The sequence below is a fragment of the Microcaecilia unicolor genome, chromosome 3 (genome assembly GCF_901765095.1).
Source record: "Microcaecilia unicolor chromosome 3, aMicUni1.1, whole genome shotgun sequence".
Classification (NCBI taxonomy): Eukaryota; Metazoa; Chordata; class Amphibia; order Gymnophiona; family Siphonopidae; genus Microcaecilia; species Microcaecilia unicolor.
This window is the reverse complement of record NC_044033.1, coordinates 140,392,781-140,405,531: the sequence shown is the minus strand read 5'-3', so window position 1 is coordinate 140,405,531 and position 12,751 is coordinate 140,392,781. Positions and strand designations below refer to the sequence as shown.

The 12,751-nt window shown below is 45.0% G+C and overlaps 1 protein-coding gene across 1 annotated transcript in view; it reads right to left on the bottom strand.

Moving 5' to 3' along the window:
* Nucleotides 1–2,490: 2,490 nt before the first annotated feature.
* Nucleotides 2,491–12,751, bottom strand: part of LOC115465717 (sulfotransferase 6B1-like) — a 76,811-nt gene continuing 66,550 nt past the window's right edge. The window contains exon 7 of the mRNA XM_030196399.1: nt 2,491–3,259. Coding sequence (XP_030052259.1) covers nt 3,129–3,259 — 131 coding nt within the window. The 3' untranslated portion in view covers nt 2,491–3,128. The remainder of the gene's footprint in view (nt 3,260–12,751) is intronic.

The window sequence follows — 12,751 nt, the reverse complement described above, 5'->3', positions numbered from 1 at the left end:
CTCCTTAAGAGATCGTCTGTGTATAAAAATATCAATCTCAACTTGGACATAAACTTGCAAATGTGGGGACAAAACAAGCCCTACAAGTATAAGGCACTATTTTATATTGTGAACCTGACTTTCTGGTTAACATAAGTACATAAGTATTGCCATACTGGAAAAGACCAAAGGTCCATCGAGCCCAGCACCCTGTTTCCAACAATGGCCAATCCAGGTCACAAATACCTGGCAAGATCTCAAAAATGTACAAAACATTTTATACTGTTTATCCCAGAAATAGTGGATTGTCCCCAAGTCCATTTAATAATGGTCTATGGACTTTTCCTTTAGGCTTGTTCATGAAGCAGGCCTCAGGCCAGTGGCATAGCTATGTGGGGCCACAGGGGCCTAGCCCCCCACAAATTCACTCTGGGCCCCTTGGTGGCTGTCAGGATCCCCAACCCCTGCCAGCTGAAGACTTCATCCAGCACTGGTCTGCGACGGCGCCGCTGCTGCATTGCCTGCCCTGCTCTCTCTTCCCCTCACATCCAACACGCTCCTTTTAGTGAAACTGAGCAGTTTTGCCACATTCATTCACTTTGAGCACTGCTGGTTAATTATTTGTAATTGAATAGGCACTTTTTTAATGAGATTTGGTAGTAATGGTATCCATGGAACATTCAAATCCTCTACTAACAATAAGCGTTCCTTTCATATGTTTTGATTGATTGATACCATTTATTCATAGTGTTTTTGCTTTTAATTTAGCCCTGGCATATCTGCATATTCAATTACAAAGAATATTGCAAATTGTGATGGTAACCTAGGCAGTTTGCTCATAATTTAGGAGCATAACCTTTATAGAATAAGGTCCTAAGTGCTGAATATTGCACTCAACTGCATAAAAGATAGCCAGGTGTTTAAACCCGGATATGCAATGCTTGTGCCCAGACATGGACTGGAATTCAATATCCAAAAAAACAGTGAGCACTGCTGACTGAATATCTACCCATGAACTTTGTTTCATGCAGTAGGTGTGGGTACACAGTACCAGTGCCTTGCCCATTCTGTCAAAAATGCCCACACAACTGAGAATCAGCAGACACCTAAAGAGCAGCGTGGGACCATGAGGCCTGGGTGTATGAGCGGCCTCTACTGCTTCCCCCTCTCAACAACGGAAGATTGTGTCAGAGGGGAAGGGACCAGAAGACACCGAGTACACGCACAGGCTCCAGGGCATTGAGGGGAGAGATGGAAGTAAAGTTGCCAACTGGCTCCTGATTTGCCCAATAGGGTTCATCCAGTCCTGGGTTTACCCTACTATATGCAGGGACATGTAGTTTTGACATCCCAATTGAATTCCCCAAAAGAAACGAGATTACAAGTCCTTGAATGCAAAATGGAATAAACCTAGAACTGGATCAACCCTGTTAGGCAAATCTGGAGCCATTTGACAATCCTAGATGAAAGGGAAGAGAGGAAAGTATCTTAGTGCAGACAGAAGGTAAGAGGGGGAGATTCTGCTGAGAAGTGGCAGTGAACAGACAGGTAAGTTACTGAGCACAGTGGATTTCAAGCTGTCCTGGGGGAACCCCAGTGAGTCAGGTTTTCTGGATATCCACAGTGAATATGTATGATAATTCTGATTGCAGTGAAAGTAGTGCATGCAAATCAAGGTTATGAATATTTACTACAAATATCCAGAAAACCTGACTGGCTGAATTCCACTAGGACAGGTTTGGGAACCACTACAATGGAAGACAGGGAGATGCTGAACAGGTGCAAAGTGAGGGGGAGATGCCTGACATGGAGGTAGGAATGGAAAAGATGCTGGACATGGATGGGGGAGGGAAGAGAGTTGAAGATGAACAGGGAGGGGAGAAGATAAGAAAAGAAGAGATTCTGATGGGCAGGTGGGTGGAAAGGGGAGATGCTGGACATGGATGGGGAAGAGAGATGAAGATGGAAAGGGAGGGGAGAAGGTCAGAGAAGTTGAGATTCTGATTGGCAGGAGGGTGGGAAGGGGAGATGCTGGACATGGATCAAGAAAAGGGAAGAGAAAGGGGAGATACCAAACATGGATGGGGCTTCTTGGGGGTTTCCAGTTCAGTTTTACTCTGCACATTTCTATTTCTAATTTGTGTCCACTTATTTTGTATTTGGTAAGGCTCTGCCTCAGGGGCATAGCTAGGTGGGGCCACAGAGGCGTGGGCCCCCACAGATTTAGCCCTGGCCCCCCTACTTTCACCCCCCGCCGCCAACCCTCCCACGCCACATTCGACCCCCACCCCCACCCGCCGCCACCAACCCTCCCCCACCGTCAGGTACCTTTGCTGGCAGGGGTCCCTAACCCCCGCCAGCCAACCCGGCGCGTTGTTGATCTGGATTCTGTCAAACAAGTGCGGGAGGATTGTTCTGAGCGCATGCTCAGGCACAATTCTCCCGCACTTCTACCCCATGATCAGAGATAATTGTGCTGCTTAAATTTGCATGCATTATCTCTGATCATAGGTCTAATAGCGCCCTGCGCTGTTCCATCTCTATTTTAGAGCGCTGTTTGGAACAGCGTGGGGCTTTTGATCATGTGCCTGTCTGTCACTATTCTACAACATCCCTGCTTAAATGTACTAGCACACAACTGAAAAGGGGACATGGTCATGGGAGGGGCATGGGTGGCTCAGGGGCGTTCTTCCAGATTATAGGATACTAGGATTTATGCCTCAACTGCTATCAGCTGGGCACCAACGGTTTACACCAAGTTTCAGCAGGCGTAAGTCCTCGTGCCCAAAGTAGGTTGCGAGAATCCGCTCTAAGTGCTATTCTATAAAGGTCACTTAGCACTAAGCAATCTTTATAGAACTGGCGATAAGCACAGAACGTAATAGAACTTAATTTTGGGCTCCATTTACTGAATCTAGTCCAGTATGCTTAACAATATAAAGCTGATTCAAAGGATTCATAAGCATGAGATCAATATAATCTTAGATTAAAATGACATGTCCACAACATAAAGTCATGAAAAAGACAAACTGGAAGACTGAGTTTAGGATAAATGTAAGGAAAATGGAGATAATCAGTAACGCATTTATACAGGCAAGTTGGTCCCACTGTATCATGTGGAAGTTGCTTCTGAAAGGATGTTGGCACATTTAGGTCTTGCAGTAAACATCATATTTCAGCTTTGCTTCCAGATTGGTTCCTCCTAAGCACTCTTTAAATTTTGCATCAATCTCCCGACTCTGAGCTGGAGAGAAGTGGTTCTTCCAGTCTCCGACATCACCTTTGAGGAGAAAGTAAAGAAGTATAAATAAAAGGCAAGACATTCAGTGTTCACAGTATGTCATTTTTTTGATGTTCCATGTTCATTACTTTATTATGCTATGTGTTTGTGAGAGAGTGTAAAGGAGGATACCGGTTCTCCTTAACAATTCCTTCATGCCCAGATTATTTAAAGCCCCACACTGTTCCAAACAGCGCTCTAACCACAGTGCTGGAACAGCAAGGGGTTCTACCACCCCTATGATCAGAGATAATAGCAAGCACACTTATGTGCACTATTATCTCTGATCAAGTGCAGAAGGATTGTTCCTGAATCCTCCCACACTTGGTTGTCAAAAGCCCAGACCTGTCAAACATAGGGGCTGCAGGTTCATGAGACCACTAAACCCCCAAACAGCATGGTCCTGGTGCCCTAGTACCCCCACCCGGAGCCAGTGACACAGGGGCTGGAGATCCAGTGGACCTCCAGTCCTCCCAACCCCCCCCCCCCCCAACACAAGTTCGGGGGGCTGGGGATCCAGTGGGCCTCCAGGCCCCCTGACCCCCCTAGAATCCCCCCAAGTAGAGCCCTGGAGGCCCAGTGGGCCGCGAAGCAAGCCCCCCAACCTGGTGGTCTAGCGGCCCTCTTCCCCGTCCCCTCTACCTTTGTTGGAGGAGGGAGGTAGATTCCCTCCTCCTCCAGCAGCGCCATCTCGAGAATTGTGGCACCCAGCCCTGCCCAGTGAATCCTGGGATGCACTGGGTGGGATTTCACACCATGTAAGTGTGAAGCCCCACCCAGCGCATCCCAGGATGCACTGGGCAGGGCTGGGCGCCACCTCCCTCCTCCAACAAAGGTACAGGAGGGGGGCGGGGAATAGGGCCGCTAGACTACCATGTCGGGGGGGGGGGAGGGCTTGATTCGCCTCCCATTGGACCACCAGGGCTTTACTTGAGGGGATGCTAGGGGAGATTAGGGGGGGCTGGAGACCCACCGAATCTCCAGCCCCCCCCTTGTGGTGGGGAGGGGGTCAGGGGGACTGTAATAACCTCTAGCACCAGCGTTTGCTTCTGATCATCAGCTCTTCACAGAGATTAAAGGGTGTGGTCAGACAAGGCAGAGCAGGGAACGCATGGTACAGAAAGCGAGATAAAAATTCTGAACCCAATACCGTGGGAGGGGGTGGTAAGGGGGGGGAGGGAAGAGGGGGTAGGTATAATTGGGGAGAGGGGGTAGTTAATGAGAGTGGGATGGAGATAGTGGCACAATACAGATGCGATGTGATTCTCCTGCTAAGTGGGTGATAACTTGCTGACTGGCGGAGCCACAGTATAGCAGAGCAATGGAATAAAAACTAAGCACACAGAATGGCACCAGTGATTTATATTTATTTTTAAATTTTGTTGCATAATGTTCAGGTTGCTAGTTGATACATTCCAAAAACCACAGGCAGATCTATTGATAATAGTTATATACAACACTTTTGCATACATATGCCACTGTTAATTAATATAGTAATATGGAGGGGGGAGGGGAGGGTGGGGGGAGAAACAAAAAAAGGAAAATTGATGATAGCAGTTTCGCTGTATTAGTACAGGTTTGCAATGTTAACTGCCTGAGTTGTCTTGTTTAACATGGAATTGTTTTATCTCTGCATTCATCAATAAAAATTATTAAACCTAAAAAAAACATTCTGAACCCAGACAGAACAGTGAGTACCAAGAAAGCCCTCCAGCATATGCCTTTACTAGGTATGTCTAAGCAGCAGAGGCTTCATTTAGCTAGGCCAAGATGTACAAATAGAATGTTAGGTATTAGGAAAGGAATGGAAAACAAAAATGAGGATGTTATAATGTCTTTGTATCGCTCCATGGTGTGACTGCACCTGGAATATTGTGTTCAATTCTGGTCGCTGCATCTCAAAAAAAGATATAGTGGAATTAGAAAAGGTGCAGAGAAGGGCAATGAAAATGATAAAGGGGATGGGACAACTTCCCTATGAGGAAAGGCTAAAGCGGCTAGGGCTCTTCAGCTTGGAGAAAAGGCAGCTGAGGGGAGATATGATAGAGGTCTATAAAATAATGAGTGGAGTTGAACGGGTAGATGTGAAGTGTCTGTTTATGCTTTCCAAAAATACTAGGACTAGGGGGCATGCAATGAAGCTACAATGTAGTAAATTTAAAATGAATCTGAGAAAATGTTTCTTCACTCAACGTGTAATCAAACTCTGGAATTCATTGCCAGAGAATGTGGTAAAGGTGGTTAGCTTAGCGGAGTTTAAAAAAGGTTTGGACGGCTTCCTAAAGGAAACGTCCATAGACCGTTATTAAATGGACTTGGGGAAAATCCACTATTTGTTAGATAAGCAGTATAAAATGTTTTGTACTTTTTTGGGATCTTGCCAGGTATTTGTGACCTGGATTGGCCACTGTTGGAAACGGGATGCTGGGCTTGATGGACCTTTGGTCTTTCCCAGTATGGCAATACTTATGTACCTGGGAACTTGAAAATCACTCATCCTTGAGGCCTGGTTAATAACATGCCTGCTTTTGCTTACTTGTGCACACTAAGACTGTATAGCCTGTCAGTCCAGGCTGCAGGATGTCAATGTTTTGAATTTCCAAAACACTTTTTTTAATGTCATCTGCAGATTTAATCAGCTATTTTTCATATCATTAATGAAGAAGCTAAGCAGCATTCATCCCAGTACATGTCCCTGGGAGCTCCGCTATTTATCACTTTCCATTGGTAAAACTGTTGAATCCTATTCTCTATTTCCAACTTTTAAACAGTTACAATCCACAATAGGACACTGCCTCCATTTCTATGACATTTTAATTTCCTGAGTACTTTCTCAAGAAGAACTTCATCAAACATGTAGATACACAATATTTATTTATTGGGATTTATTAGCCGCCTTTATGAAGAGATTTACTTAAGGCAATGTACAATAAGCACAGCTTAATATTAAAAACTTACATTGTGTTAACCGTATAACAACAGTAAAATGACCATAAGCATAAAATACAATCAATATAGTAAATTTGGAGATTCATTGAATGGCTTGCCCTTATCCAATGCTTACTTATACTTTCAAAGAATTCTAATATTATTAATATGAGTGGTACTGTAATATCCTCTTGTTATAAGTTCATAATATGGCTGGATTGAGCCCTTGTGCATTTTTATATATTCCACTGGCTGTCCCTGACGGGCAGCAACCTTACCATCATTAAATCCCCTGATGCAGGCTACAAGCCAAAACATAAGAATAGCCATATTGGGTCAGCCCAATGGTCCATCTAGCCTACTGTCCTTCTTCCAATAGTGGCCAATCCAGGTCACAAATACCTGGCAGAAACTCAAATAGTAGCAACATTCCACTCTACCAATCCCAGGAGAAGCAGTAGCTTCCCTCATGTCTTTCTCAATAGCAGACTATGGATTTTTCCTCCAGGAACTTGTCCAAACCATTTTTGAACCCAGATATACTAACTGCTGTTACCATGTCCTCCGGCAACAAGTTCCACAGCTTAGATATTCTTTGAGTGAAAAAATATTTCCTCCTATTTGTTTTAAAAGCATTTCCATGTAATTTTATTCAGTGTCTCATGGTCTTTGTACTTTTTGAAAGAATAAAAAAAAAATCCATTCACTTCTACTCGTTCTACACCATTCAGGATTTTGTAGACTTAAATCAAATCTACCCTCAGCCTTTTTGTTTCCAAGCTGTAGAGCCTTAACCTCTTTATCCTTTCCTCAAATGAGAGGAGTTCCATCCCCTTTATCATTTTGGTCACTCTTCATTGAACCTTTAGTTAATGCAGCTATATCTTTTTTGAGATACGGCAACCAAAACTGAACACAATACTCAAGATGAGATCGTACCATGTTAGGCATTTGATCCATGTGTGGGACATTGATAAATTGATGAAGATTTTGGGAGGAAATATACTGATTTTTTTATACTGGTAAATGTCTTGTGAATATGCTTGGTGTATTAGTCTAGTTTGTTTTAATGATTATTTTTCAATAAATATATTTCACCTAGTCTTTTTGCTTTTTACAGTTTATTATTTTAAATAATATACAATAGGGGTCAATACTCCAGGCAATTTAAGGGCCCCTTTTACTAAGACGCATAGGCGCCTATGCATGCCCAGTGCACGCTAAAATGGAGTTACCGCACAGCTACCGCATGGCCCTTGCGGTAATTTCATTTTTGGCGTGCATCTGAAAAATATTTTTTATTTTCTGCCGTGCAGAGCGGATGCGTGTCAGGTGGCTTTCTACATGCATACGTCATTACTGCCCAGTTAACGTGTGAGACCTTACCACTAAGTCAATGGCTGGCTGTAAGGTCTCAGACCCAAAATGGATGCACACCAATTTTGATGCATGTCCATTTTCGGCAAAAATTTTAAAAAAGGCATTTTTTACAGGCGCTCTGAAACATGAATCTGCACACACCCAAAACCCGTGCCTACACTAGCACAGGCCATTTTTTAGCGCACCTTAGTAAATGGACCCCTAAGTGAGCCTGCCTGCAGCAGTCACACTCAAGCAGCCATCCGTCAATATCCAATGGTATTTATCTAGTCGGTGCTGCTAAATATCAGCCATTTGGAAACTGGGTAGGAGAGGGGTGTTATGGGGAAAAAGAAGGAGACAGATGCTAGAAGGACATTGATGCCAAACTGTGGGGTGGGGTGGAGGGCAGGAAAGAGATACCAGTGTGAGGGGAAGGGGAGAGATGCCAGACTATGGGGGGGGGAGGGAAGGGGAAAAGAGAAGGGAAAGATATTTATGCCAGACTGGGGGGGGGGGGGGGGAGGGAAGAGGAAAAAAGAGAGTTGATAGACCACTGGGGAAAGGGGTAGGGAAGGAAATAGATGCCAGGACATTGATACCAGACTGTGGGGTGGGGTGGGGTGGGGTAAGGGAAGGGGAGGAGATAGATGCCAGACCATGGGGAGGGAAGAGTTGACAGACCATGGGGGGAAAGGGAAGAAGAGAGATGTCAGACCATTGGGGGGGGGATATGGAGGGAGCAGCGGTTGGATAGGGCTAGGGGGTATGGTGAGAGAGAAGGCGATAGATGGGTCTAGGCAGTGTGGGTGGAGGAGAGAGGAAGAGGAACAGTTCAGTACTGGTCTCCGTATCTCAAAAAAGATATAGTAGAATTGGAAAAGGTACAGCGAAGGGCGACGAAAATGATAGTGGGGATGGGACGACTTTCCTATGAAGAGAGGCTGAGAAGGCTAGGGCTTTTCAGCTTGGAGAAGAGACGGCTGAGGGGAGATATGATAGAAGTGTATAAAATAATGAGTGGAATGGATCGGGTGGATGTGAAGCGACTGTTCACGCTATCCAAAAATACTAGGACTAGAGGGCATGAGTTGAAGCTACAGTGTGGTAAATTTAAAACGAATCGGAGAAAATTTTTCTTCACCCAACGTGTAATTAGACTCTGGAATTCATTGCCGGAGAACGTGGTACGGGCGGTTAGCTTGACGGAGTTTAAAAAGGGGTTAGATAGATTCCTAAAGGACAAGTCCATAGACCGCTATTAAATGGACTTGGAAAAATTCCGCATTTTTAGGTATAACTTGTCTGGAATGTTTTTACGTTTGGGGAGCATGCCAGGTGCCCTTGACCTGGATTGGCCACTGTCGGTGACAGGATGCTGGGCTAGATGGACCTTTGGTCTTTCCCAGTATGGCACTACTTATGTACTTATGTAGAGCAGAAAATTATGTATAGGGGAGATGGAGTGGGAATTTGAGTAAATAGTGAATACTTGGCATGCTTAGATATGAGTGGGGGTATATTGATGGGTTTGGAGAATGAGTAAAGGTGTGAAATGAGGGATATGAGAAAAGGGGAGGGCGACATGAGGAAAGGTTGAGACATAATGTGATTGACTTGGAAGACTAGAGAGAGGGTACTGGGGAGGGGTATGGGAGGAAGGGGATGGGTCTCTGAATAGGTTGAGTGAGGGTGGAAATGGGTTTAAAAAGATGGTGAAAGAGAGGCTATTGGGCATGGGATATAGGGTAACAGACAGCAGAATGGCTTTGAAGGCACAGGAAGGAAGGAGACAGAGGGATGGAGCTGGGACTGATAGGGTGATGAGATGCACTAGAGGGTAGATGAGGGCTAAGAAGGTGAGTACAGAGGATGGGAATGGGGGACTAAGGAAGTGGATGAAAGATGGGGAGCGGTTTAGGAGACTAGATGAGGTAGAGACAGAGGGGGCAATCGGAGTGCTGGAGAGGGAATGAGAGGGAGATGGTAAAAGCCAGTAGGAAGATGAGAAGTGAAATGGAGACTAAGGACTACAGGGTGAGAGCATAGGCGGTCAGTGGCCTAACTGTTTGGGGAGGCTAAAGGGGGCGGGGTTAGGGGGTGGAGCCAGGGGTGGAGCTTATATCTACAATTAACAACACACAGAAAAAAAATATGTAAAAATGAAAGTCACAATACCTTTTATTAAATTTAGATATTAGATATGTATCATATGTCAAAGGATAAAGTGTTTGCTCAAAGCATATACTAACCACAATCGCTCAACTGTAAAACACTATGCACAAATTTGTGCAAAAACACACTCAGAACCTTACTGTACCATAACATTAGGCAGACCCTAATACACCAATATACCACCCATAAGGAAAATGCAGACCGTCAACAATATGAAACAAGGGATCATAATATCACAATTCTCATGTAGAGCCAAAAACACCCTTTTAGGGTGGTTAGTGTTCACAATGAGCTCCTTTTATTAACGACTATATGTAGATCCTTCAAGAGGTAGTGTGTCAAGATTTAGGCTCTAAAACCCTTTCTGATGTTTTGGTGCCACCTCAATAAGGCCAACACACAATTTCTCCACTGCAAAACACTATACACAAACTTGTGCAAAACACACTCATAACCTTAGCAAACCATAACAGCACTAATTCCAAGGACAGGATGAGCTACAACCTTATGCGTGGAAAGGCAGCACTATAATTACACCGGGTTCTAAGACACCAGTAGACAACCTAGTGAAACAAAAAACAAAAACAAAAAGGGCTGCAAAATACTACACGCTAGCAGAATACTGCACCTTGATTACACATGAAAAACACATGACACAACAGATATGAAGGCAAAACTGGAAAGTTACATCAAGAAGTCAGACTCAGCATGCAGCAATACTAGAAAAATTGAAACTTACATGCAAAATATCACAGATGCACATTTCCAAAAGCTGACATATTCCAGTTAATAAATTCTGAATAAAATACTTTTTTCTACCTTTGTTGTCTGATCATTTAGTTTTTCTATTCGCTTTGGTCCCAGTGTCTTCTTTCCATTTGATATTTTTTCTCTCAACATGTCCATCATCCTCTTGTGTCCTTATGCGTCCTGTCTACCATCTGTAGCCCTGTCCCTATCCTTTCTCCAGTTTCAGCATCTGCCCTCAAAGTGTTCCGATCCAGCCCTTAAATTCAGCAATTTTCCCTCCATCCATATCCAGCATTTCTCCCCTTCCCTCCATCCATGTGTATGTACTTCCTCTGTCTTCCCTCCCCTCCATCCATGTCCAACATTTCTCCTCTCTCCCTTCCACTCCATCCGTGTGCATGTCCTTCCTTTGTCTTTCCTTCCCTCCATCTTTGTCTAACATTTCTCCTCTCTTCCCTGCCCTCCACTCCATCCATGACCAGATTTCTCCTCTCTTCCATCCATGTCCAGCACCTTCCCTCTTTCTCTTCTACCCTTCCATCCAGTGTCATCCCTCTTTCTCTCTCCATCCTTCTACCCATTACCCTCTCCTAATCCTTCTGTCCATTGTCTCCCTCTCCTTCCATCCATTGTCTCCCTCTATCTCCCCTTCCTTCTAAACAGTTCTCTCTCTCGACCCTTTTCCATTCAGCATGTCCTCTCTCCCCATCCTTCCGGTGTCTTTCCTCTTTCCCTCCCTACCCTTCCGTCCAGTGTCTTTCCTCTTTCTGCCCCCTCCTTCCAGCATTTTCCCTCTTTCTCCCTCCTTTCATTCAGCATTTCTCCATCTGACAGCTAGGGTCTCCCCCAGTTTCTCCCCAGCAGCTTCTCTCTCTCTCTTGCCCATGTCCCCTCTTTCTCTCCCCATTTTTCCACTCATCTCTCTATTTCTCTGTACCCTTCTTCCATCCAGAATCGTCTCTCTGGCTCTCCCCTGCTCTCTTCCATATCCCCTCTTCCTCTCCCCATCTCTCTCTGGCTCTCCCCTGCACTTTTCCACTTTCTCTCTCTCTCCTCCAGCGTCCTCAGTCACTTCCCTTACCGTTTGCAGAAATTTTATCTCCCTTAGATCAATCCTCTGAGTTTGCAATGGCAAAACAGGTCAACCTAGGCTTAGCACCGCCACTGGTCTCAGGGTCAGGAGAACGGAGGAGGGAGCACACTTCCTCCCCCCTTATTAATTTTTCAAAATAATTATTGATACAGCTTGAAAAGTAAGAGAAAAATTCAAGTTGAGAGTCATCGGGGCGTTAATGTTCCCTATAAAACTGGGAAATGGTAAGCGAAATATTTAATGCAAATCCAGCAGGTCAGGTCACTTCTGAAGTGGACGATCAGGTAGATCACCAGAGTGTAAATTCCCTCCCTCCCTGTTCATTAACTAGGGCTGTCCATGCAAAGAGAAAGCTGAGCGTTGCAGACGTGCGATGCAAAAAGTGACTCGTCACTTTACAGATTACTTCTGATTAGTCGCTAATCAGCTCTGTAATAATGACATTTGTGGCAAAGTAATCCTGCGGGTAAGTCATTGTGCCTTTAACTAGGAACTTAAAAACTTCCTCAGTGGGCAAAGAGACAAAGAATTTCCTGTAATCTGCCGTTGCTAAAAATGGTAACACATTCAAAAATATGTGGAAAGACACTAAGATTTGGGCTGTTAGCTGTGGAAAAGACGGCCTTTAAAATTCAGGGTAGCCTTTATGTGAACTAAATTGCTCGGCTTTAGCTCTGCTCTGGGCCTCTTTGCAGCACAAAAACAAAAAGAAGTGCGGAGCCGCTCGCAGCAGCCTTCAGACATGCGCTGTCGGCTCTGCCGGTCCTCTGCTCCCGGAACAGGAAATTGACGTCAGTGGGGGCAGAGGACCGGCAAAGCCGACAGCGCATGTCTGAAGGCTGCTGCGAGCGGCTCCGCGCATCTTTTTGTTCTAATGATGGTTGTTCAGACAAGCGGCGGCAGCGGCTCAACAGAAGCAGCGGCAGGATCCAGCGGGATGGGAGTCTTGGTTTATCGGGACATTTGGAAGAAGAGGCAGGCAGGGAAGGTTGCAGCTGGGCTGGGGAGGCTTAGCCTCCCCAAGCCTCTTATACGGGGTGCCTATGGGTTAGAGAAAGGGGGGGGGTGGAAACAAAATGAAAGATCAGTGCCAGACAGATGTGGAGAAGAAAAGGAAGAAGACAAGAGGAGAGAAAAAAAATAGAAAAGCAAATCTGGAAAAAAAATTAGGAGAAGACTGACAGAGT